General features: G+C 39.8%; 1 protein-coding gene across 2 annotated transcripts in view; it reads left to right on the top strand.

Annotated features, from left to right (window-relative positions):
- Dennd6a (DENN domain containing 6A) overlaps window positions 1–27,213 on the top strand; it is a 55,748-nt gene that overhangs the window by 20,992 nt on the left and 7,543 nt on the right. For both annotated transcript variants that reach the window (XM_052189940.1, XM_052189941.1), the window contains exons 6-15: window positions 925–1,030; window positions 2,511–2,590; window positions 3,644–3,706; window positions 6,911–6,966; window positions 8,233–8,355; window positions 8,713–8,808; window positions 13,291–13,385; window positions 20,549–20,614; window positions 20,871–20,935; window positions 23,414–23,503. In XM_052189940.1, the coding sequence (XP_052045900.1) occupies window positions 925–1,030; window positions 2,511–2,590; window positions 3,644–3,706; window positions 6,911–6,966; window positions 8,233–8,355; window positions 8,713–8,808; window positions 13,291–13,385; window positions 20,549–20,614; window positions 20,871–20,935; window positions 23,414–23,503 (840 nt within the window). The remainder of the gene's footprint in view (window positions 1–924; window positions 1,031–2,510; window positions 2,591–3,643; window positions 3,707–6,910; window positions 6,967–8,232; window positions 8,356–8,712; window positions 8,809–13,290; window positions 13,386–20,548; window positions 20,615–20,870; window positions 20,936–23,413; window positions 23,504–27,213) is intronic.

A 27,213-nucleotide genomic window follows, 5' to 3' on the forward strand; every position in this document is an offset into this window, starting at 1 on the left:
GACTTCATGTGGCTAATTTTGATATATGTTGTATACAATAGGTAGGTATCTTAGTTTGCTTCTATTGCTGTGATAAAATACCCTGACCCAAGCAAACTAGGAGAGAACGTAACTTATATTAGATGCAGTTCCAGGTTATAGTCCACTGTTGTGGAGAGGTCACAGTGACAGTAGCATGAGACACTGATGACTTACCCACAGCATGCTGTCTGTTCTTTTCACTTTCAGACAGTTCGGAATCCCTGCCTAGGGAATGGTTTCACTCTCAGTGGGTGGGACTTCCTACCTCAATTAACAAAGCCAAGAAAATCTCCCACAGACATAGGTCAACCTTATATACAGGATCATTCACTGATATTCTTTTCCTAGGTGGTTATAGATTGTCTCAAGTTGACAGTTAAAACGAACAGTTTGGCTTTTAAAATTGTCCATTATATTTGTCTGTTTTGGAGGAAATTGTTTTACCTGAAGAGCAGGAATATCTGTAAATATTCCTTTAGTTCTTAAAGCAGTGGTTCTCAACCTTCCTAATATAGTCCATCGTATTATGGTGACCTCAATATAAATTATTTCTGTTGCTAGTCATAACTGTAATTTTGCTACTGTTATGAATCATAATATAAATATCTGATATACAGGATATTTAATGTACTACCCCTGTGAAGGTCATGACCCACAGGTTGAGAAACACTCTCAAATCTTAACAAGATTAAAATTTTTCATTTCTCAGTTATGTCTTTGTATTTTCCTTCTAAACATCTGCTGTAAAAAAACCCAAAAACTATCAATTTCAAAATCCATACTCCTTTTTGCTGAATTTTAGCTCATTAATAATTGTTCATGCAAAATAATTGGCAAACTTCAACTATAATCATTAAGCATAAAAACAAAACAAAACATCCTTTGTCCCCTTTCTTTCCTCAGTCATTGGTTTTGATCAGCAAACTACCTTATATTCATTTTTTTCACACCGTACTCAAACAGATAGCACCAGAATATTTTGAAAAAAATGAACCTTACTTGGAAGCAGGTAAGTTAAATATTATACGAGTTATGTACTATGTGTGACTCTATGTATTACATGTGTGTGTGTGTCTGTCCATGCATGTTCACATGTTTTCAAAGGCACATGTGTATGCCAGTGCACATGAAGATGTGTGTGGGAGCCAGAGGTAAATCTTTGGTGGAGTTCCTCAGGAGCCAGTCATCTTGATTTTTGGAGTGGGGTCTCTTACTGAGACTTGAGGCATTTTAATTAGGTTAGGCTGAGTGAGCCTCCTGTCTTCTCCCCAGTGCTTGAATTATAACCATGCATTGTTATCATGTCTGATATTTTTTTGAGTTCTGGGGATCAAACTCAGTTCCTCATGCTTGTAGGACAAGAAGTTTACTGATTTTCCATAATCCAAGGTATGGTTCTCTTTTCTTTTATATTTATTTTTTGTTTTCACTGATTTATTTATTTGCTTGATTATTGTTTGTGAGTGCGTGCCTGTGTGTGTGTATGTGTGAGTGAGGTGTCAGATCCCCCTTGGAGCTAGAGTTCCAAATTGCTGTGAGCTCCCTGACATGGGTTCTGGGAACCAAACTTTTGATGGAGCTATTATCACTTTTAACATTTGATCATCTCTTCTTCACCAGCACCCCAAGTTCTTAAAGACAGTTTTAATAAAGCTGAAGTGACACTCTAAATAATCAGAAGATTCAAGACTTATATTTTAAATGATGTGAGACAGATACAGAACATTTGGTCTGGCATCTTTACCTATAAATACCAAAGTGTTATCTGGTTCTATCAACTGTAATAATACAATACAATATTTGTATTGATAGTTCTTGGCATAACCATTGAACAGAAATCCAGAAACAGAAACAGTGGTTAAAAAATGAATAGGAAGTCTGCCCTTGAAAGTACATGTCATTCAACAGGTTTTCTTCTTCTTCTTTTTTGTTTTTTGTTTTTTGTTTTTTATTTTTTGAGACAGGGTTTCTCTGTGTAGCCCTGGCTGTCCTGGAACTCACTCTGTAGACCAGGCTAGCCTTGAACTCAGAAATCCGCCTGCCTCTGCCTCCCAAGTTCTGGGATTAAAGGCGTGTGCCACCACTGCCCGGCTCAGGTTTTCTTCTTAATTAAAAACATTTTTATTGCTGGTGTGTGTGCCACACGTGTGGTGTGTGAGTGCCTAGGGGGAGGCTAGAAAGGGCATCAGATCCCTGGAGCTGGAGGTGATATGAGCTTCCTGACATCAGTGATGAAAACCTGACTCAGGTCTTTTCAAGAGCAGGAAGCACTCAGAACAGCTGAGCCATCTCCAGCTCTCATTCAACACTTAAGCAATATATCTCCTAGAACATAATATTTCTGAAAGAATTATAAATTAAATATTTCATCATGTTTACTTTTATCTGCTGTTATTATTAACATATTTTCCCATGTTACAAAAAAGAGCTCTAACTTGAAGTGTCCATCTTAATTTTCCACTTACATTAGTATTTTGTTACATTTTCAGCTTGTAATGATGTTGACCGATGGCCTGCCCCAGTACCAGGGAAAACACTGCATCTGCCTATCATGGGAATGATAATGAAGGTAACAGCTTACTGGAGTCTGTCTGTCTGCTCTGAAGAACTCTACAGAAAGCTCGCTCACACTTGGGTTTTGTTTTAAACAACCTGATGGCATTTTGTGATGTTAATGTCTTCACTGTTGTTATTGCTGGGAGACATTACACATCCACCACAGTTGATCCCTCTCACAGAGCCCTTCATACATCTCCAGGCTCCTCCAGGCAGACAGTGCCCCTAGTGGATTAGTGCAGCAGTGTTGTCCCTGTGGAGTATTCACAAAAGTGCCTCCCTCTAGAGTCCCTCTGTATGGGTGGTAAGCAGGAAAAGAACACTTGTAGTCTTTGGCATAAATTCCTGAAAATTAAATTTTCTAAATTAGAAAAAGTCATTGGTTTTTTTCCATCTCTAAATGGTCTTTTAACATTTAGTGTCAGACCAAGCATGTTTTTCTTGGAATATTTTTTGTAATGGAGAGGATTTTTTTTTTCTTTTCATTGTTTTTCTCTCTGTGTATTGGAGATTGAACCCAGGGCCTCCTAAATGCTAGGCAAGTGCTTCACCTCTGAGTTATATTCCTATCCCATTGCTTTGTTTTTAAGGAATTTGAATTTTACTGACAGATTTTGTATGAATGCATTCAAGTTCTTTGCAATTCATGCTTTTGTGACATTGACCTATTCTTAACTGTGTTCCTTCTTTAGATTTGCTTGTTTTTTATATATATTCTCCCCCCACCCCTTCAGCAAACATAGCACTAATACTAACTGCACCGGGTTGAGCGTTCCCATTGTTTCCTGTGGGGTTTTTTTCAGAAGTTTGGCAGGCTTGAGAGGGTGTGTTTGGGTGTGTGTATTTGTGAAGGAGAGACTGGAAAGGTGAGCAGGAAGCAGGGGAGTTTGTTTCCAGAACATTTACGTCTGTGTTTAGTGATCTCCATTGTAGACATGGGAACTTTAGCTTCCCTACTCCTGCTATAACTAAGAATGAACACCCTTAGTTCTAAAAGTCCACACAAATACTTGGTCAGTAGAGCACTTGCCATACAGATAAACAACAGCTCCTCTCTTTCTTTAAGGTTCGGATTCCCACGTGTCATGACAAGCCTGGGACCACGCAGATGGTGCAGTTAACTCAGCAGGTAGCATGATGCTAAAGTGACCATGGTGCAGCCGGGGCATGGTCACTGAAATACCTGTTACTTTTAAGTTAGTTGCTGATAAACTTTCTTTTTTTTTTTTTTCTTTCCTTTTTTTTTTATTCGATATATTTTTTATTTACATTTCAAATGATTTCCCCTTTTCTAGCCCCCACTCCCCGAAAGTCCCCTTCTCTTCCCCTGTCCTCCCACCCACCCCTTCCCACTTCCCCGTTCTGGTTTTGCCGAATACCGCTTCACTGAGTCTTTCCAGAACAAGGGGCCACTCCTCCTTTCTTCTTGTACCTCATTTGATGTGTGGATTATGTTTTTGGTATTCCAATTTTCTAGGTTAATATCCACTTATTAGTGAGTGCATACCATGATTCACCTTTTGAGTCTGGGTTACCTCACTTTGTATGATGTTCTCTAGCTCCATCCATTTGCCTAAGAATTTCATGAATTCATTGTTTCTAATGGCTGAATAGTACTCCATTGTGTAGATATACCACATTTTTTGCATCCACTCTTCTGTTGAGGGATACCTGGGTTCTTTCCAGCATCTGGCAATTATAAATAGGGCTGCTATGAACATAGTAGAGCATGTATCCTTATTACATGGTGGGGAATCCTCTGGGTATATGCCCAGGAGTGGTATAGCAGGATCTTCTGGAAGTGAGGTGCCCAGTTTTCAGAGGAACCGCCAGACTGATTTCCAGAGTGGTTGTACCAATTTGCAACCCCACCAGCATTGAAGGAGTGTTCCTCTTTCTCCACATCCTCTCCAACACCTGCTGTCTCCTGAATTTTTAATCTTAGCCATTCTGACTGGTGTAAGGTGAAATCTCAGGGTTGTTTTTGGTTTTTTTTTTTTTTTTTTTTTGGTTTTTGTTCGAGACAGGGTTTCTCTGTGTAGTCCTGGCTGTCCTGGAACTCACTCTGTAGTCCAGGCTGGCCTCGAACTCAGAAATCCACCTGCCTCTGCCTCCCAGAGTGCTAGGATTACAGGCGTGCGCCACCACTGCCCGGCCCTCAGGGTTGTTTTGATTTGCATTTCCCTAATGACTAATGAAGTTGAACATTTTTTAAGATGCTTCTCTGCCATCCAAAGTTCTTCAGGTGAGAATTCTTTGTTTAACTCTGTACCCCATTTTTAATAGGGTTGTTTGGTTTTCTGGAGTCTAACTTCTTGAGTTCTTTATATATATTGGATATTAGCCCTCTATCTGGTGAAGATCTTTTCCCAATTTGTTGGTTGCTGATTTGTCCTTTTGATGGTGTCCTTTGCCGTACAGAAACTTTGTAATTTTATGAGGTCCCATTTGTCAATTTTTGATCTTAGAGCATACGCTATTGGTGTTCTGTTCAGAAACGTTCTCCCTGTACCAATGTCCTCAAGGGTCTTCCCCAGTTTCTTTTCTATTAGCTTCAGAGTGTCTGGCTTTATGTGGAGGTCCTTGATCCATTTGGATTTGAGCTTAGTACAAGGAGATAAGGATGGATCAATTCGCATTCTTCTGCTTGCTGACCTCCAGTTGAACCAGCACCATTTGTTGAAAAGGCTATCTTTTTTCCATTGGATGTTTTCAGCTCCTTTGTCGAGGATCAAGTGGCCATAGGTGTGTGGGTTCATTTCTGGATCTTCAATCCTGTTCCATTGATCCGCCTGCCTGTCACTGTACCAATACCATGCAGTTTTTAACACTATTGCTCTGTAGTATTGCTTGAGGTCAGGGATACTGATTCCCCCAGATTTTCTTTTGTTGCTGAGAATAGTTTTAGCTATCCTGGGTTTTTTGTTGTTCCAGATGAATTTGATAATTGCTCTTTCTAACTCTGTGAAGAATTGAGTTGGGATTTTGATGGGTATTGCATTGAATCTGTATAGTGCTTTAGGCAAAATGGCCATTTTAACTATATTGATTCTACCGATCCATGAGCATGGGAGGTTTTCCCATTTTTTGAGGTCTTCTTCCATTTCCTTCTTCAGAGTCTTGAAGTTCTTGTCATACAGATCTTTCACATGTTTGATAAGAGTCACCCCAAGATACTTTATACTGTTTGTGGCTATTGTGAAAGGGGTCATTTCCCTAATTTCTTTCTCAGTCTGCTTATCCTTTGAGTATAGGAAGGCCACTGATTTGCTTGAGTTGATTTTATAACCTGCCACTTTGCTGAAGTTGTCTATCAACTGTAGGAGTTCTCTAGTGGAGTTTTTTGGGTCACTTGGGTAGACTATCTGCAAATAATGATAGTTTGACTTCTTCCTTTCCAATTTGTATCCCTTTGACCTCCTTATGTTGTCAAATTGCCCGAGCTAGTACCTCAAGTACAATATTGAAAAGATAAGGAGAAAGGGGGCAGCCCTGTCTAGTCCCTGATTTTAGCTGATAAACTTTCTAACTACCTCAGTAGGTACTGGAGAACCCAGTGTTCTTGTTGTAATTGTGAGGACTACATGACAGTAAATACTTTAAAGGATGTTTAATTCTGGCAAAAGTTGTTCTCTTAGAAGAGTGGCCAACAGAATTCTAATTTTAGACAGCTCAGTCAAAAGGATTCTGGAGCTCTTCTTTTTCTGAAAGCAGTCTCTGTTCCTCGTGTTTGAGCTGCTTTGCTACTGTGCCCACTGTGCGTCGAGTAGAGCTCCAGGGCAGCAGGGGGCCGCCCTAGGCCCTAGGCTGCCGCTGGACAGTTGGGACCCAGGCTCACATCTGGCTCACATCCCTACCCACAGTGTTTGTGCTTCCCTCTGCTGTATTGTTGGAGACTTGTAAGATCCATTCTCTGGCTGTTCCTGGAGGACGAGCAGCTCATCAAAATGAACTGAGTGATGTGGCTCTTTGGTTGTGAGATGTTGCCTTATTATTTTCATTTATTTACTGTGTGTTTTGAAACGGGGTCTCACTGTGTAGTTCCTGTTTGGCCAGGAACTGGCTAGTGAGGCTGATCTTGAACTCACATCAGTTCCCCTGCCTCTGCTTTTGAGTGCTAGTTTACAGTATAGTCATGTACCATTATGTGTCATACTTGGTTTAAGATAGCCAGATGTGGTGGTACACACCTTTAGTTCTCCGTTATCCTGGACTACATGGTGATTTCCAGGACAGCCAAGACTGTTAGATCCTGTCTCAAACAAAAACAAAAATCAATTTCTATACATTTTAGTAACATCTCCCCTACTTTTCTTCTTTTTTAATCCTTTAGGCAGATACACACACATCTATTATTTTGCCTACTGTTCATGAGGTGGATCTTTTCAGGTAAAGAATGAAACAAATATTAACTACTTTGTCTAATTTGTGATAATTGTTATTAATTTATGGAAAATGTCAGTTAACCTGGAAGAAAATACTCATTATGGACCCCAAAGATTCTTGAAAAGTTAAAAAGTAAATACTCATTGTGTTTTAATGGTAAAATCCAGTAGTTCATCCTGGCTGCAAGAAGATTGAGATGTGCATTAGGTGCTGCGTGACTAAAATCGACAGCATTTGTTTCATTTGGTGTGGAATCGTATTGTGGCAATCGTATTGTAGGAATTGTATTGTGGGAATAGTACTGTGGTGATAGTAGGAAAAGTCGAGATTTGTTTTAAGTTGGATTTTAAATTTGGGGGTGAAATATCTCAAGATGCCTTTTGTTAAAAAACACTTCAGTAAAAAAAAAAAAATAGAGAAACAACAACAAATACTATTATGTCTTAACATTTTTAAAATAAAATTATATATTCCAGTATTTGAAAATAGAGGAAAGATGCAAAAAGAGAATCTGCCATGGCTCATGCCTTTTACCCAGAGCTGCTGATTAAGATTCCTTAGGCCACTGCCAAGCCGTAGGCCTCAGTGTGTGTGATGTGTAGCTCAGCTTGAAAGGGCACTAGTTCACATTAGCAGTGGAGTAAATGCTTGGTTTTTCAAGACAGGGTTTTTCTGTGTAGCCCTGGCTGTCCTAGAACTCACTCTGTAGACCAGGATGGCCTAGAGCTCAAAGAGATCTCGTCTGAGTGCTGGGGTTAAAGCTTGTGCCACTGCTGCCCAGCTTATTGTGTTTTGTTTCTTGGGTTTTTTTTGTTTGTTTTTATTAGTTATATTGAATAGCTTATTTTTTATCTCATAAATTTTCTTTGTTTTTACACTTACATATGTTTTGGTTTGGGGGAGTGTTTGTTTTTAACTAGTGAAATTTGTCATGTCCTTCAGAAATACTTTTTTCTCTTCTCTAATCTGCTAGGGAAAATTGCTACCAAATGAGGAAGAAAAGTAAATAAATAAAGGTTACTAGATGTTCAGACTTTAAACACACTAATGGGATTGTGTCCTTGGAGCCCCATACCTGGCTTTGATTGTGTGTGTGTGTGTGTGTGTGTGTGTGTCTGCATTACCAAATTCCTAGTTAATTTTTCAGATCAAGCTGTCAGTAGCAGGAAGATTTTGTATCAATGTGAAGTTCTTGGAATGATTATTTAGGAATTTGAAAAGGTAAAATTGGATAAATAATAAGGTATTTCTACTGTGTAAACTTTGTAGGTGTTTGTGCCCAGTGTTCCTTCACAGTCAGATGCTTTGGGAGCTGGTGCTGTTGGGAGAGCCCCTCGTGGTCATGGCACCGTCACCATCAGAGTCTTCAGAAACTGTCCTGGCCCTCGTTAAGTGAGTGCATTTGGTCTTGAGTCTGATTCTTGCAGTATTTTCAATCTGTGATGTTGCCCCACTCACTGCATCAATCCATGCAACAACTTTCTCAGAATGTGTGAGAAAATTGAGTCAGATTCAGTTAGAGCTGAAACCATGCTTTTGCTGCTTTGAATAACACACACACACACACACACACACACACACACACACACACACACAGAGGGATGTGGAGTTACACCTCGATAAATTTCAATTAATATTGGAGACCAGTGCTTATGTAATACTGATATAATTTGTCTTTCGTGTATATATCTGGATGTCTCATGGTTGTGGAGTGGAACCTTGATTTCTGTTTTTTTTCCTGTTCTACAGCTGTATTTCTCCATTAAAGTACTTTAGTGATTTTCGACCTTATTTCACCATTCATGATAGTGAATTCAAAGAATATACTACCCGTACTCAAGCTCCGTGAGTAAACACAATAACTTTTGTCTAAGTATTATCTTTATTACCAAGATTTTGTAGAATTGTGTAATACATTTTATTGTGTAATAAAATTGTAATTTAAAATTTTGACTTACTGAGGTTTGGGGAGCTGTTGAAAATAATTTAAAATTTGAAGAAAATCATACTCTTTCCATTTAGCTCCTGTTTTATAATTGTTTACCTTCTTTCTTAGCTTGAGTTTTAGAAGAACAAATATCATTTTCATTTAGTTTCTATTTCTTGACTTCCTGCCAACATCATAGTATCTGCTGTAGAGGGTGTCGGACCCCCTGGAACTGGAGTTAGAGGTAGTTGTGAGAGGCTGTTTGTGAGCTAGGAAGTGAACCTGAGCACTCTGGAGAGCAGCCAGTGCCCGTCACCTCTGAGCGGCTCTCCAGTCCCCAGGCTAACTTCTTAATATCTGTCTACTTTTTCTGTTTTCATTGCTTGACCTGATGAGCAAGCATTCTGCTGCTCTATTTGAGTATTTGAGTGTGTGTGTGTGTATGTGTGTGTGTGTGTGTGTGTGCACATGCGCACGCGTGCTTTTTGTTTTGTTTCTTTTGAGACAGGGTCTTATGTAATGCAGGCTGGCCTTAAACTCTCTATGTAGCTAACGCTGGCCTTGAGTTTCTGAGCTTCCTGATGCTACCTTCCAACTCTGAGGATGGCAGATGTGCTGTTTCTAAGATAGAATTTCCATACACAGCTCAGTATGGCCTTGAACTTTGGATCCTTTTGATCCTTCTGCTTCATCCTCCCCTTTAAAATATCTTTTTTGTTATTGTTTGTTTGTTTGTTTGATTGATTGATTGATTGTTTGATTGATTGGTTGGTTTTGTTTAACAGCATTTTTCAGTAGCCCTGGCTGTCCTGGAACTCATTCTGTACACCAGGCTGGTCTCATAACTCAAGCAATCCAACTGCCTCTGTCTCCCAAGTGCTAGGATTCAGTATGTGTCACCCCTGCCTGGCTCCTTTAAAATACCTTAATCATGATCCTCCTGTCTCCTAGCTGTGTGATGTTATATTTTAGTTTTCTGTGTAGACTTCTTTCTCTGCTGTTCCCTTAAACGTTGATGTTGTCAAAGACTATGTTCTGTGTTCCTTTTTCAGACAGATCATTTTTTTCTAAATAGCCCTAACAGTATCCATGGTCTCGATTAAGAGCCTATACTCTCTCTTGTGCTCTCTGCTCTTTCTCTCAAGCTCTTTCACTCTCACACATACAATTAACATTTAATTAATTGTAATAAAATTTAAAGATCCTATATTAACTTGGCATGGTGATTCACTCTTGTAATCTTAGTGCTTGAGAGGCTGCATAGGAAGACTGTTCAGAATGACCCTGGACTAGCTATAGAATAAAAACTTAAAAGTTCCTGTAGTAATGACTGAAGTATATCTTCGTCCCTTAGATCTTTTCAATGCCCAGATCTCTGTGTGGTGCTTTTGTTGGTGGTAGTGTGGGATGTTACTCCTGTATATCCATTCTTCTTTTTGAGGTGGATCTCACTCCCTAGCACTGTTGCCTAGAACTCACCTTACAAATCAGATTCTTCTTGAACATGATGATATAGTTCAGGATGGTTTTGAACTACTGATCCTGCTGCCTTTGCTGCCCAGGTGCTGGGATTATATCATGTGCTGCCATGCACAGTTCACAGCTCTGTTTCTTTCTTTCTTTTTTTTTTTAATGTCATATTCAATCTTTCAGCTTTATTCACTAAGGGCTTCTGGCTCAATGCAGAACTCACTACTTTTTATCAGTCTACCTAGCCTGCTTGACTTTGTTTTTTTTTTTTTGTTTGTTTGTTTGTTTGTTTGTTTTTTGTTTTGTTTATTATTCAATATATTTTTTATTTACATTTCAAATGATTTCCCCTTTTCTAGCCCCCCCACTCCCCGAAAGTCCCATAAGCCCCCTTCTCTCCCCCTGTCCTCCCACCCACCCCTTCCCACTTCCCCGTTCTGGTTTTGCCGAATACTGCTTCACTGAGTCTTTCCAGAACAAGGGGCCACTCCTCCTTTCTTCTTGTACCTCATTTGATGTGTGGATTATGTTTTGGGTATTCCAGTTTTCTAGGTTAATATCCACTTATTAGTGGAGCTAGAGAACATCATACTAAGAGAGGTAACCCAGACTCAAAAGGTGAATCATGGTATGCACTCACAGCTCTGTTTCTAGTGCAACCTAAACTAAACGTGTACTGACTGATTTCTTTCTAGTTTCCTCTTTTTTGTTCTAACCTCCTGTCTGTTGTTTTCTTGATATGTGCTATTAATTTTTACTTAGTTATCAAAAATATAGTATTAAAAACAGTATTATGTCTTCTTATCATGACCTGCAACAAATCTTAACTAAATTCTGTCAGCTCATTAACCGAAAATATCTTTCAGCCTGTTTGTTGTGTTCTTTCCATAATTCCTTCTTCACACTCTAGTTTTCCTTTGTCTATAGTTGCTTTCCCCCCAGACAGGGCATCCTCTCAATTTCCCCACATTGATCTGTAGCGTTGATGTGGGATACCTCCACTTGATTCTCTGTAGCTTCTCTTTGCTTATAAGATAACGTATTAATTTCTTTTTCTTTTTTTATTATATATTTTATTTTTTATATTCTTTGTTTACATTCCAAATGATTTCCCCTTTCCCAGTTCCCCCCTCTCCATATGTCTCATAAACCTTCTTCTCTGTACCCATTCTCCAATCACCTCTCTCCTTTTTCTCTGTCCTGATAGTCCCCTCCAATGCTAAATCAAGCCTTTCCAGGATCAGGACCCTCTCCTTACTTCTTCATGGGAGTCATTTGTTATGTTAATTGTGCCTTGGGTATTCAGAGCTTCTGGACTAATTAATCTCCACTTATCAGAGATTGCATTCCATGTGTATTCTTTTGTGATTGGGTTACCTCACTTGGGATGATATTTTCCAGATCCAACCATTTGCCTAAAAATTTTGTGAATTCATTGTTTTTAATTGCTGAGTAGTATTCCATTGTGTAAATATACTACATTTTCTATATCCATTCCTCCATTGAGGGACATCTGGGTTCTTTCCAGCTTCTGGCTATTATAAATAAGGCTGCTATGAACATAATGGAGCATGTGTCTTTATTGCATGCCGGGGAATCCTTTGGGTATATGCCCACAGACCTCCACGTAAAACCAGACACACTGAAACTAATAGAAAAGAAACTGGGGAAAACCCTTGAGGACATGGGCACAGGGGAAGAGTTCCTGAACAGAATACCAATAGTTTATGCTCTAAGATCAAGAATTGACAAATGGGACCTCATACAATTACAAAGTTTCTGTAAGGCAAAGGACACTGTCAAAAGGACAAAATGGCAACCAAGAAATTGGGAAAAGATTTTCACCAACCCTACATCTGATAGAGGGCTAATATTCAATATATACAAAGAACTCAAGAAGTTAGACCCCAGAGAACCAAATAACCTTATTAAAAATGGGGTACAGATCTAAACAAAGAATTTTCACCTGAAGAAATTCAGATGGCCAAGAAGCACCTTAAGAAAAGCTCAACATCATTAGTCATTAGGGAAATGCAAATCAAAACAACCCTGAGATTTCACCTTACACCAGTCAGAATGGCTAAGGTTAAAAACTCAGGAGACAGCAGGTGTTGGCGAAGATGTGGAGAAAGAGGAACACTCCTCCACTGCTGGTGGGGTTGTAAGATGGTACAACCACTCTGGAAATCAGTCTGGCGGTTCCTCAGAAAACGTATTAATTTCTAAGTGTGTACTCTTGGTGCTCTTCTTTCTCTTTCCTCTCGCACTCTGCTCAGCAATGCCAAAGTGCCTGTAACTGTGTGTGTAGCTGTGGGTAGAGACTGATCCGACCTCATGTTTGACATGATTATTCTGCATCGCCCTTACTTCCTTGGAAAACTACTCACCTTTCATGTGTGTTCTCTATCATGTCTTTGGTGACTCTGTCTTTTAAAACCCTGGCACAGCATAGCTTCTCCTTGGGATTGCTGAGCATTTGATTTCCCTTTCAGTGCCTTCTAATTTGCTATCATGACTGAGTATGTATACCTTGATACCGTCATGCTGTTTAAGAATCATGTGTTTGGGGGACTGGAGAGATAACTCAACAGCTAAAAGTACCGGCTGCTCTTCCAGAAGACCCAGGTCTGATTTCCGGCACCCACATGATGTTCACAACTATCCTTACTCCAGATCCAGGTGATCTGATGCTCTCTTCTGACCTTCTAGGGTACCAAGCACACACATGATGATATACAGACAAGCATACAGGCAAAATACACATAAAATAAAAGTGAATAAATCTAATAAAAAATTCATATGTTTTTTATCTTCATGTTGCCTGTCATATTAGGTAATAAGTAAAGGAAACAATACTTGTTACATTGTTCACTCAGAAACTGTCACCTATTCTTCTGTGATTTAACATTTATTTCTCTCTTTTTATATAGGCCCTCAGTCATCTTAGGAGTAACCAACCCCTTTTTTGCTAAAACACTACAGCACTGGCCGCACATTATTCGAATAGGAGATCTTAAACCTGCAGGTAATGTGTCTCCTTGGTGTTCAGAGTACGTGACGGGACTGGGTAGATCACCTTGTTTTTTTTTTTTATCTTATGGTTGACATTATTGGTAACATTCTTGGAGACAGCTTGGATAAGGGCCTTTGGAAAAGAGTATAGCTTCTAACTAAAATAGGCATATGTCCTACCCCAAAAGAAAGCACAAGAAAGCTGAGCTTTTTATTTTATAAATTACATAATATTGGGAATTGAATCGGAGTCCTTTGGAAGAACAGCCAATGTGCTTAACCTCTGAGCCAGCTCCCTAGCTCTTACCATGCCTGTCTTAATATTTATAAATAATATGTTATTATAACTCTAATACATTCATCTAGATATATGTGTATCTGAAAGAGTATCGTATACGTCATTACTGAATGTTCTAAATATACCTGTGTATTAACTAGAAGGAAAAATATTATTTAAAATATCTTTTAAAATAATCACAGGCATGTCATATAGCAGGTATTTCAGTGAAAATTCAAGAATGTCCAGTGAGGAGTGTAATTCCTGTTTTAGTCTGCTAATATGTGTAGATTTTTATTACATCTTGAGATATCTCTGAAGGTAATACTCTTACGCCTATGTAGTGGCATGTGCCTGTGTTCCCACACTCAGGTGGATCTCTATAGTTTGAGGCTATCTTAGTTGACACAGTGAGTCTGTCTGAGGTTTCAGCCAGAGCTACATAGTGAGACTTTATCTCCAGAAACAATAAAATTGTCAGGCAAGTAGAATATTTAAATAAAGGACCTAGGACTTGGGGAAAGAAGGGTTCAAATAGCTTGTAAGTTTGGAAAATGTAGATGAAGCCAGGGGGACTATGGTGGCATATGCTGTTAATTCCAGCACTCAGGAGGCAGAGGCAGGTGGGTCTCTGTGGGGTCTAGGCCAGCCTGGTCTACAGAGAAACCTTGTCTTGAAAAAAAAATTAAAAAGTATGTACATGAGATAAGCCAGGCTTGGTGTTACACATCCCAGTGCTTGAGGGGTAGAGGCAGGCAGCTCTCTGACTTAGAAGAAGCCAGCATTGCTTACATAGATAGTTTCAGGACAGCCAGAGCTACACTGAGAAACCCTGTCTTGGAAAAAGAAAGGAAGGAAGGAAGGGAGGTGGGGGGAGAGAGGAAGGAAGGAGGAAGGAAGGAAGGAAGGAAGGAAGGAAGGAAGGAACAAGGAAGGGAGGAGTATAGGATGTAGCAAGTTAAGTGCATTTTATTTTTAGCAGTCTATCTTAGAGGAGAGATACTGTGTTCTCTATTTCTATATCAGTGTATTTGGACCATTTCATTGATCACTATTCATAATTATTACATATTTGCATATTTATCATGTATGTATGTGTTTGTGTTTTCATGAGCACACTAGAGTGTGCCTCAGCATACACGTGGAAGGTAGAGGACTTCAGGGAGTTGACTTTTCTCCTTCTATCTAGCACATGAGTTCCATTGACTGTACTGGTCGCCAGACCTGGCAGAAAGAACCTTTACTGACTGAACCACGTCACCAACTCCACCAGTTCTTTACAGTGGCCACCCTAATGTATATGAAATGATCTCTCATTGTGGTTTTTATTGTGGGATTTTTCAAGGATCTATTTCAAAATATATAAATTTCCCATAAATAAGCCATGGAGACGGCTCTATAGTTTAAAGCCTTGGCTGGGGAGTCTCTCTGCTGGCTCATCTGCGTCACACTGACTTCCCTCTAGCCCCCACCGCATGGCTAGCTCAGGTTACCATTCCATGGCTTCTTTGATCCTCCTGCCTCTGCTTTCATCCTTCTTGCCTCTGGTTGCCCAAAAGTTCCACCACTTTTGCCCCAGCTCTTAGCTGCCAGCTCTTTATTATAACCAATCAGCAGTAAGATAATGCCAAAGCATCACGTTGGCTGCCTTTGGTCCCTGAGGCTTGCCCGACCGGCATGTTTTTTGGGGACAGGTGTGGAAGGACAAACATTTATATAGAAAACCTGGTGATGGGTTATGGAAATGTTGATACCAAAATCCTGCCAGCACTTATCTCTCTGCTGGTACAGAACTAACAAAATGCATCACAATACAGCACAGGGAAGGTCACCCAACAGGCTGATGTTCTCACCAGTGGCTAACAGTGTTGAATATCTTTTTTTTTTTGCCCTTTTTTTATTGATATATTTTTTATTTACATTTCAAATGATTTCCCCTTTTCTGGGTCCCCACTCCCCGCAAGTCCCATAAGCCCTCTTCCCTCCCCCTGTTCTTCCATCTACCCCTTCCCGCTTCCCTGTTCTGGAATTCCCCTATACTCTTGCACTGAGTCTTTCCAGAACCAGGGGCCACTCCTCCATTCTTTTTGGACATCATTTAATATGTGGATTATGTCTTGGGTATTCAAAGTTTCTAGGCTAATATCCACTTATCAGTGAGTGCATACCATGATTGATCTTCTGAGACTGGGTTACCTCACTTAGTATGATGTTCTCCAGCTCCATCCATTTGTCTAAGAATTTCATGAATTCATTGTTTCTAATGGCTGAATAAGTACTCCATTGTGTAAATATACCACATATTTTGTATCCATTCCTCCATTGAAAGACACCTGGGTTCTTTCCAGCTTCTGGCTACTACAAATAGGGCTGCTATGAACATAGTGGAACATGTGTCCTTATTGCATGCTGAAGAATCCTCTGGGTATATGCCCAGGAGTGGTATAACAGGGTCCTCAGGAAGTGTCATGCCCAGTTTTCTGAGGAACTGCCAGACTGATTTCCAAAATGATTGCATCATCTTGCAATCCCACCAGCAGTGGAGGAGTGTTCCTCTTTTTCACATCCTCGCCAACACCTGCTGTCTCCTGAGTTTTTGACCTTAGCCATTCTGACTGGTGTGAGGTGAAATCTCAGGGTTGTTTTGATTTGCATTTCCCTAATGATTAATGATGTTGAACATTTCTTAAGGTGTTTCTCAGCTCTCCGAAGTTCTTCATGTGAAAATTCTTTGTTTAGCTCCGTACCCCACTTTTTAATGGGGTTATTTGGCTCTCTGGGTTCTACCTTCTTGAGTTCTTTGTATATATTAGATATTAGCCCTCTGTTGGATTTAGGGTTGGTGAAGATCCGTTCCCAATCTGTTGGTTGACGTTTTGTCCTTTTGACAGTGTCCTTTGCCTTACAAAAACTTTGTAGTTTTATGAGGTCCCATTTGTCAATTCTTGATCTTAGAGCGTAAGCTATTGGTGTTCTATTCAGGAACTTTTCTCCTGTGCCCATGTCCTCAAGGGTCTTTCCCAGTTTCTTTTCCATTAGTTTCAGTGTGTCAGGTTTTATGTGGAGGTCCTTGATCCATTTGGAGTTGAGCTTAGTACAAGGAGATAAGAATGGATCAATTTGCATTCTTCTGCATGCTGACCTCCAATTGAACCAGCACCATTTGTTGAAAAGACTATCTTTTTTCCACTGGATGCTTTCCGCTCCTTTGTCGAAGATTAAGTGACCGTAGGTGTGTTGGTTCATTTCTGGGTCTTCAATCCTGTTCCACTGATCCACTTGCCTGACATTGTACCAATACCATGCAGTTTTTTATCACTATTGCTCTGTAGTAAAGTTTAAAGTCTGGGATACTGAATCCCCCTGAAATTCTTTTACTGTTGAGAATAGTTTTAGCTATCCTGGGTTTTTTGTTATTCCAGATGAATTTGAGAATTGCTCTTTCTAGCTCTATGAAGAACTGGGAGAAGAAGACAGGAAATCATCAAACTCAGGGCTGAAATCAATCAAGTAGAAACAAAGAGAATCATACAAAGAATCAACAAAACCAAAATCTGGTTCTTTGAAAAAAATCAACAAGATAGATAAACCCTTAGTCAGACTAACCAAAGGGCACAGAGAAAGTATCCAAATTAACAAAATTAGAAATGAAAAAGGAGATATTACAACAGAAACCGAGGAAATTCAAAAAATCATCAGATCCTACTACAAAAACCTGTACTCAACACAACTGGAGAATCTGGAGGAAATGGACATTTTCTTAGATACCAATTACCAAAATTAAACCAGGATCAAATAGACCATCTAAATAGACCCATAACCCCTAAAGAAATAGAAGGGGTCATAGATAGGCTTCCGACCAAAAAAAGCACAGGACCAGATGGTTTCAGTGCAGAATTCTATCAGACCTTCAAAGAAGACTTAACACCAATACTCTTCAAACTTTTCCACCAAATAGAAACAGAAGGAACACTACCCAACTCCTTCTTCGAAGCCACTATTATGCTGATACCAAAACCACACAAAGATCCAACTAAGAAAAAGAATTTCAGGCCAATTTCCCTTATGAATATCGATGCAAAAATACTAAATAAAATTCTTGCCCACCTTATCCAAGAACACATCAAAACGATCATCCACCATGATCAAGTAGGCTTCATCCCAGGGATGCAGGGATGGTTCAATATAAGGAAATCCATAAATGCTATCCACTACATAAACAAACTCAAAGAAAAAAAACCACATGATCATTTCATTAGATGCTGAAAAAGCATTTGACAAAATTCAGCATCCTTTCATGCTAAAAGTCTTGGAAAGGACAGGAATTCAAGGCCCATACCTAAACATCGTTAAAGCAATATACAGCAAACCTGTAGCCAATATCAAACTAAATGGAGAGAAACTTGAAGCAATCCTTTTGGTTTCTGCGCTCAAAAGTCCTGTCTGCTCGCCATGCTCACTCCTGCGCGTGTGCACCACACACACCACGGGGGATGTGGTGGAGCCACGAGCCGCAATGAGACACGCCAGGCCAAACAGTTCCATGTGGGGCTTTATTTAAGGTAGGGAAGGGGTAGCGGGCAGGAAGGAAGGAGAGAAAGACGGAAGAGAAGAGAAAGAGGAAGAAACGCTGCCCGGTTATATACACGCGGTGATGTAACTACAGGTAAAGGTAGGCTATGGAATTCTGGGTAAATGACAGCTGTTGCCTTGGCAACAGACCTATACATTGTCTTGATTGTAGCTTGTATGGCGTCACAAGCTTTGCAGGCCTCGGTTACCTACAAATCCCACTAAAATCAGGAACTAGACAAGACTGCCCCCCTCTCTCCATATCTTTTCAATATAGTTCTTGAAGTCCTAGCTAGAGCAATTAGACAACATAAGGAGGTCAAAGGGATACAAATTGGAAAGGAAGAAGTCAAACTATCACTATTTGCAGATGATATGATCTTATACTTAAGTGACCCTAAAAACTCTACAAGAGAACTCCTACAGCTGATAAACAACTTCAGCAAAGTGACTGGCTACAAAATCCACGCAAGCAAATCAGTAGCCTTTATATATTCAAAGGATAAGCAGACTGAGAAAGAAATTAGGGAGATGACACCCTTCACAATAGCCACAAACAGCATAAAGTATCTTGGGGTGACTCTAACCAAACAAGTGAAAGACCTATATGACAAGAACTTCAGATCTCTGAAGAAGGAAATCGAAGAAGATCTCAGAAAATGGAAAAATCTTCCATGCTCGTGGATTGGCAGGATTAATATAGTTAAAATGGCCATCTTGCCAGAGGCAATCTACAGATTCAATGCTATCCCCATAAAAATCCCAACCCAGTTGAATATCTTTACATGAGTCTTTTATATGCCTTCTTTGGAAATTTTATTCAAGACTTCTCCTCTTTGGTTGTCTCAGTTCTTTACATACCTGGGTGCTGGTCTCTTGTCAGACAGGCTTTGTAAATTTTTTACTGTTTTACTCTGAGTCCTATATTGACAATTTTGGTATTTTGTTTTCTTTAAAAAAACACAGAAATATAAGAATGTGTGCTCTTGTTTTAATCCCAGGTATGGAGATGTGGGGATGCTTTGAAATGACCACAGCTCCTGACTGTGATGTACCTCAAGCTCTAGCAGAGGCATGGTTTTGCTAGCTACAGATGGTTTCTGCAATTGTTTGACATTTGGATCCTGAGAACTTTCTCAGAGTGTATATGAATTGTAGGGCCTGAGAGGAGGGATTGATGGTCATTGGTCGTTTTGGTTGGTTTAGGTTGGTTATGGTTTGTTAGTAGAAGAAACACAAGGAAAGAAATTAGATTCAGGGATATTTCTAATAACTTTCTCCCCTCTATCTTCATTTTTCTCCCATCTAGTGGTTGTGGGCTAAAGAGGTTGGGGAGGGGTGGGAAAAAGAAGAACCCGTAGCGAAGACCAGCTATAGGGTCCTTTTAGGCAACAGTGTTTAGTTTTGATGAAGTTCAGTGTATCTAACTTTTATTTTTTGTGGATTGGGAGTTATTTTCATGAAATCAGATTTAATTTTATGACCATGAATGTCTGGAACGTGTCTTATGGCATTGCTTGGCTTCTTGAACTTAAGAAGCCAGTGCATGTGCTACAGGCTATGCAGCAGAAACTCCACTGGGGATTCTGGCTTTGAAATCTTAAGACAGACAGAGTTTATAGAACTACAGAAAAAGCATATCCTGTAAGCCCCAGAGGGATGGTGTGGCAAAACAGAGTGTGTCTTTTGGGCTCAAGAGTTTATAATTATCCTGTTATTGTTGCATTTTAACCTTGCCAGGTAATTGGTCCTGATGGAGAGAGGTTTCTTATGTGTTTTCACCTGGTCCATCCTCTTTATACTAAAGGGAGAAATAAAGCCTAAGGATAATGTCCCCCACAGAAACCCAAGTTGTGTTGCTTTATCCTGTAGACTCTTCCTTTCTGATCAGGAAGTGGATTTGTTTATTTTACAACAAGGAAGGTAAAATATTTGGCCTAAGTTAAGATGTGTGTACAAATACTCAAAGGTGCATTAAGATGATTCTACAAATGTGAAGGCCCTCTTTTGTCTGTTAGCATCGGGCCCTGAATAATTTTGTAAATTAAATATTTCTGATCACAGACCTAGGGTGTTCCCTTGCATTGGCGCCCTTTCCCAGAGCTGTCTGGCAACTATTTTATGTTTATAAAACAGTTGAAAGTTTCATGCATGCAAGTATTTCGTTTTTGCTGCACATTGTGTTTTAGCCATAATATGTGAATCCTGTAGCATGTATGATTGTAACTAGAAGTATGATGTTGATGATGGAATTTTGTGTGCGCCAGACAAACATTCTATCACAAAATTACAGCTCAGTTTACAAGAATTTTTGTTTTTACTTTCAGGTGAAATTCCTAAGCAAGTTAAAGTGAAAAAGCTGAAGAACCTAAAAACTCTGGATTCTAAACCTGGTATTGACTTTCATTGATGACTTTTCTTGTTTTGTGTCTACTTGTGCCATAGTGCAGGTGCAGCTGTTATAGGCCAGTCTGGGAGAGCCATCTCTCTCTCCACCACAGATTCTAGAGATGGAAGGCATGGAGTGTGGCGTGCACACATTACAATCACCTTTCCCTGCTCAGTCAGTCTGTTGGCCCAGACTTTTATTAATTTTTAGCATATATTCACCTAGGCTGTTGCCTTGTTTTGTTTATCTTCTTTCTTTAGGAGTTTATACTTCTTACAAGCCATATTTAAACAGAGATGAGGAGATCATAAAACAACTCCAAAAGGTAAATATCTGGTCATTAATTTAAATCTCCTCATTGAGGTATGTAATAGTCAGGCAATATGTGATTTTTGCTTTGTTGTTGTTGTTTGTTTTTAAATAAGAATGTGAAATTGAATCTCACTTTTTAAATCCTATACTGCTGATTGAGCCTTGTGCATGCTAGACAAGGGCTTTACCATTGACACATATCCCTAGCTTAGAATCTTATTTTTTTCTTCTTTTAGCCCTGGCTGGCCTAGAACTTACTATGCAGACCAGGCTGATCTTGAACTTGTAACTTTCCTGCTTCTGTCTCCTAAGTACTGTATTACCGGCATGTGTCATCTTGCCTTGGCTTGGATTATTTTTGAAAAATTAAAAAAACTGTGTGTGTGTGTGTGTGTGTGTGTGTGTGTGTGTGTGTGTGAGTGATTCAATTCTCTCTTTCCACCTTTTATTTGGGTTCCAGGGGAAAATACCTTTACTCACTGTGACATCTTGCTGGCTCTGAGTCACATTTTTCTTTCTTTCTTTCTTTCTTTCTTTCTTTCTTTCTTTCTTTCTTTCTTTCTTTCTTTCTTTCTTTCTTTCTTTCTTTCTTTCTTTCTTTCTTTCTTTCTCTTCCTTTCCTTTCCTCCCCCCCTTCCCCCTCCCCTCCCCCTCCCCCTCCCCTCCCCCTCCCCCTCCCCTCCCCCCTCCCCCCTCCCCACCTCCCTCCCCTTCCTTCCCCCCTCCTCTTCCCTCCCCCCTCCCCTCCCTTCCCCTCCTCTCCTCTCCTTTCCTTTTGGCCTTGCACACCTCAGCCCTGAATCACTTACAAAACCCAGCCTTAGGTTTGTATGTTGTTGCTCAAACTTGTAATATCAGCACTAGGAAACTGAGATGGATGGCTCTAAGTTCTAGACCAGCCTAGCTAAATAGTAAGCCCTTGTCTCAAAATTAGACACATAGGTATGGTGAGATGGCTCACCAAGTGACGGTGTTGGCTGCCATCCTGATTCAGTCCCTGGGAGGGATCCACGTGCTGTAAAGAGAGAGGAGAAAACTAACTCCTGTGAGTTGCCCTCCACACATCTTGCTGTGGTACATGTGTGCCACTTCCCACATCCCCAGTCACACACACACTGCTACATACAAAATAAATGCATAAACCTGAGTTCAGTCTCAGGATTTCCATGATAAAGACAGAACTGACTCCTGCAGGTTGTCCTCTGACCTACACAACCACTCCTTGGCATACATGTACACATGCACACATACAAACTAATGTAATGACCAAGTCAGCTCAGTCAGTCAACAAGGTCTCAAGGGAGGGAGTGAGGACAGAAAAAGAAGAAAAACAGACAAAATTAGAACATGACTTCAGCCAGTGCTGAGGCTGAAGCAGCTTTATTTCTCTCCAGCCTGCTTTTATATCATTCTATGTATATCCAAAAAGCATGGTCAGTTCTTAGATCAAAGACCGAGTAATCAAGTGAAGTAGTGAACCAGAAGATCACATAAGATAGTAATTAAGTAAAGTAGTAAGCAAAGAGATCACACAGGGTAATAATTAAGGAAAGCAGTAAACAAAGCCCCATGGTCCCTATTTCTAATACTCTTCTCTGAACCTGCTTCCTTAGCTGAGCCCACTGACAAAGGCCAAACTCCTAGAAGCAGCACCAAAAGCTCTCAACAATGTAATAAAAGTTTTAAAATTAAAAAATAATCAAAAGACAAGGGGCTGCAAAGATGGCTCAGTTGGTAAGGTGCACACATACACAATCAAGATGCCAGTTCATAAATTTGAGTGTTGGCTCTGTAGATATGGAAAAACTCCAGTCATTCTGGAAACCTATACATTATGGAAATGTCACTAACAGTAAGAAAAATTTGGGGGGGGTTGTTTTAAGAAATGTCAGTATTGATATATGTAAAATAAAGATTATTTTCACTGTGAAGTAATGCTCTTAATTATGGGATAAATGATATTAATAAATCTATATGTTCTCAGGTTTTATTCTGAGGATTTTTAAATTAAATTTATGTTTGAATGATAAATGAAAATTATTTGTATTAATATGGTATTTTGATATATGTATACATTGTATAATGTTTATGTCAGGTTAAACATACCCATTTCTTTAAACATTTATCATTTCTTTGTGGTGAAAACATCCAAAATCCTTTCTTCTATGTTTTTTTAGATATTTAGTGCATAATTATTCTGATTACCCTGCAGTACAGTAAGAACACACTACAATTACTTGTTGCTGCCCAACTGTAACTTAATACAGTTACCATTAAGCTTTCCCTCCCACCCTAGCTCTCCCCAGCCTCCAGCTAAAGGTTCCTTTTACACAGTTTTACAAATGGACTTAAAGTTAAATTACTTCAATAGAACATTCTAGGTATTTTGGTTGGTTGGTTGGTACTAAATTTAAATGTCTAGTTACAAAGTTGTTGGAGTTGGTTGTTATCTTACATTTCCTGAAATGGGTTTCCATTTTCTTCTTTCAAGGGTGTACAGCAGAAACGCCCTTCTGAGGCCCAAAGTGTTATTCTCCGACGCTATTTTTTGGAACTGACACAAAGTTTCATCATTCCATTAGTAAGTTATTAATTTAATGATTTGAGAGTGTATGAATGTGATTCCCATCTTTCAAATCTTAAGTTACATGCTTTGCCAGTTAGTGTGTTTAGTAATTTAGAATCGAGCCACTTAGGAGAGATGTGGATTCTTTGTTCTCACCCCCGTTTCACTTGGTAAGTCATCTGATCCTCAGTTTGCTTGTCCTTGATGTGTGGCTGATTCTATGGTCCCTAAATAACTTTGAAGTTTGTTAATGAATTTTTTGAAGTAGGGTTGGAGTTTATTAAGAGATGGTCAGTATACATTTAAAGCACTAGGTTTAAGAGAAACAAGAGCACTCAGAAAGATGCCCCTAAGAACATGGGCATAGGCTTCTGAAAGGGTAGTCATGCCGTGGTGAGTCTTTATTGACATACTGATGCAATTTTACTTGATAACATTTTATTCTTTTTTTATTCACCATTCTTTTGAAATAGGCACAATTGTCTGCATTGCTGTCTGCATTGCTTTTTTATTTCTGTGATAAGAGACTATGAGCAAGGCATGTATATAACAAAGTTTATTGGAACTTATAGTTTGTAGAGGGTTAGAGTCTGTGACCATCATGCTGGGCGCATGGTAGGCTGCGTGAAGTCATGGTGCTGGTGCAGTAACTGAGAACCTAAGTCTTGATCCACAGTCATGATGCAGAGAAAGCTAACTTGGAATGGCTTGAGCTTTCAAAGTTCAAGCTAACCCCTAGTGATACACTTCTTCCAATACTTCCCAAATGGTTCTACCAGTGGGCAAGTATTTAAATATATGAATGAGCCTATTCTCATTCAAACCACCACCACCATCCAGAATGCATAGGTAGACTGATTGGGGGTGGGGTGGTAATGAAGGGAGGGTGGTACCCGAATCATCCCAATGCCGTGCACTTGCAAGGCAAATCCTCTGCCACTGAGCTACATGCCTAGCACTACACTACTGATTTGAGAGCATGAGAAAGTTGAACACAAAACAATAAGATGCAATCCATAATTCCAGGTGATAAACATTATAAGATACCAGCTAGCTGTCTTTGATATGAAATGGATTGATCAACCAAGGTGATTACCTAACAACCCCAGCACTTACAAGACTTGAAAATCAGAGGCCAGTCAAGGGCCCAGAGTGCATTCCTGCCTCAAAACCAACGACAGAAACACCCAAGAACCAAAAAACAACAACAACCAAAACCCCTTTAACAACACTGAAAAGGCTTTGTATTGCAAAAGCAAGCTCAGGTTTGTTTATGAACTGCATAGTGGCACAGGTGGCTCTATCTCTATTTACTTGTTACTTAACCAGTAGTCAAGTATAGTCTCCCCCTGCTTGTCTCTGTTTCTCTGTCTGTCTCTCCCTCTCTCTCCCTTCTATCTGTCCTTTCTTCCCTCCTTAGCCTTGGCTGGCATGGAACCCACTATGCAGATCAGCCTGGCCCCACATTTGTGGCCATCTTCTTGTGTGTCTGCCTTGTGAGTGTTGGTATTATATGTGTGTGCCATCACACCTGGCTAATCATAGTGTTTATTAGGTGCCCCAAAGACCATTAAAGACTATTAAAGTTGTATCACCATAAGGCCACAATTTATTATTTAAGTGTTTTGCCACTATGATAAAAATGACAGTTCAAAGGAAGGATTTATTTTTTGCTCATAATTTCAGAGACCTGAGTGAAAGGTCAGCCTGTCCACTGTTTTAGGCTCAAAGTAAGGTAGTCTGTCACAACAATGTGAGCCTGTAACAGAGGCTGCACATTTCGTGAGAAAGGGTCAAGGTGTCCATCCAGGGTTGTACTGTCAGTGACCTCTTGTCAGGCCCTACCTATCCTAGCTCATTCCATACAAGTTCAGCAGTGGATTAACCCATTGGTGACTTTAGTGCTTCTGTCACTCACTCACCTCTCAGTTGTATCCCCAACTAGGGATCCACGCCTTCCTTCCACGTGCGAGCCTTTTGGTGGGATGCTTTATCTCCAGCCACAGATGCCCCGTAAAGTAGTGAGTTTAATACCAGTGTTACTCAATTTTTAGAAACTGAAGGGTTTCCACTGAATCAATTTGTTTTGTTTTGTTTTTTGAGATAGGGTTTCTCTGTACAGTCCTGGCTATTCTCGAACTAACTCTGAAAACCACAGAGATCTCCCTGCCTCTGCTTCCTAAGTGCTTGGATTAAAGATTTTAGTGGGATTTTAACTTTGGGATTAAAGACCACCTAGCTAACTGAATTAATTTTTAAATTACTATGAACATCTTAACTAGTGTGTTAAAGTTGTTTTTATTACATGCATATATCACTTATCCAAAGACAATTTACTACCAAATTGCTACATTAGATGTCAACTAGTCAACATGCAGACCAGTTTATCCTAAAGGTCTAATAGATACTTTTGGTAATTATTCTTTTTAGTTTGGTTGATTTTTGAGACAGTCTCTCTATGTAGCTCTGACTATCCTGGAACTCACAGAGATTCTTCTGCCTCTGCCTCCCAAATGCTTGGATTAAAGGCATGGGCCAACATTCTTGGCTTTGGTGATTGTTCTGTGTAGCCCTGGCTGGCATGAAAATCATTATGTAGATTAGCATGGCTTCTAATTCACAGAGATATACTTGCTTCTGCCTCTCCAGTCCTGGGATTAAAGACATGTGCTACTGTACTTGGCTGCTACTGGTTTTTGTTTTTTGTTTTTTGTTTTTTGTTTTTTTTCTTGAACAGGTTGATACCATATCCAGGAAGCTATATAGCTCTGAAAAGGACCCTTAGCACATCCTCATTCTGATGTAGAATAGCCTTAACTATTTATTGAATAACTAGATAATGCAGCTATTCTAAGAAACTTAGCTGAGTGAGATATGAATAGCAGCAGTATGACAGTGTCTTGGTCTGGAAAGTCCGTCATTGCCTTTATGCAGTTGCTAAAGAATCTACAAACATCATATGAAAGCAACCTGAAGATCTTTGTTGTACGTTTTTAGAAAAAAGTATTCTTTCTTGGTTTGTGGATAGGATTTTGATTCATTTAAACCTGTGTTATACTGAGGATGTAATTCAGTGGTACAGTAAGCATTAGTGAGACCTTGGATTTGAGGCCTAAATTCAAACTGCATTTTTTTTGGTACTTAGAAGCATAGGCTACAGTGGGCCTGTGGGCGATTCACTTCTGTATTCCTAGCCCTCAGGAGGCTGAAGCAGGATTGTCATAAGTTGAAAGCTAGCCAAGGCTGATGCTATCTCACAAAAACCAAACAACCAAAACAACAAACCAATCAAAATGCAGAGCGGTGGAGCCCAATTCCAACTGAAAAATCTATAACACAACCTCCCTGGGGGTGGGGGTGGGGGTGGGTGGGTGGGGTTGTGGCTTAGGGATCATCATATCAGAGGGGGTAGAAAGAGTGTAAGATCCAGAGAAACAGGAAGTTTGCTGTGAGATTTCATCTCTTAGAACATCAGAGGCTACATCCATGAAGTCTCACCAGTGTGGCGGCCTAAACACCATGGGAACAGTGATGACAGGATAGGCATGCTCACATGGAAGAAAAGACAAAAACTGCAGGCAGCTAAGGAATGATGAAAGTGAGAGAAACAGTCTTCCCTAGGGAAGGGCACACCAGTTGGCTCTCCTACCAGGTAGTCAGACCTGAACACATACAAACAAGTACTCGTATACAGGCAGAGTGGGCGGTACTCTGTGTGTGTGTTT

The sequence above is a fragment of the Apodemus sylvaticus genome, chromosome 8 (genome assembly GCF_947179515.1).
Source record: "Apodemus sylvaticus chromosome 8, mApoSyl1.1, whole genome shotgun sequence".
NCBI lineage: Eukaryota > Metazoa > Chordata > Mammalia > Rodentia > Muridae > Apodemus > Apodemus sylvaticus.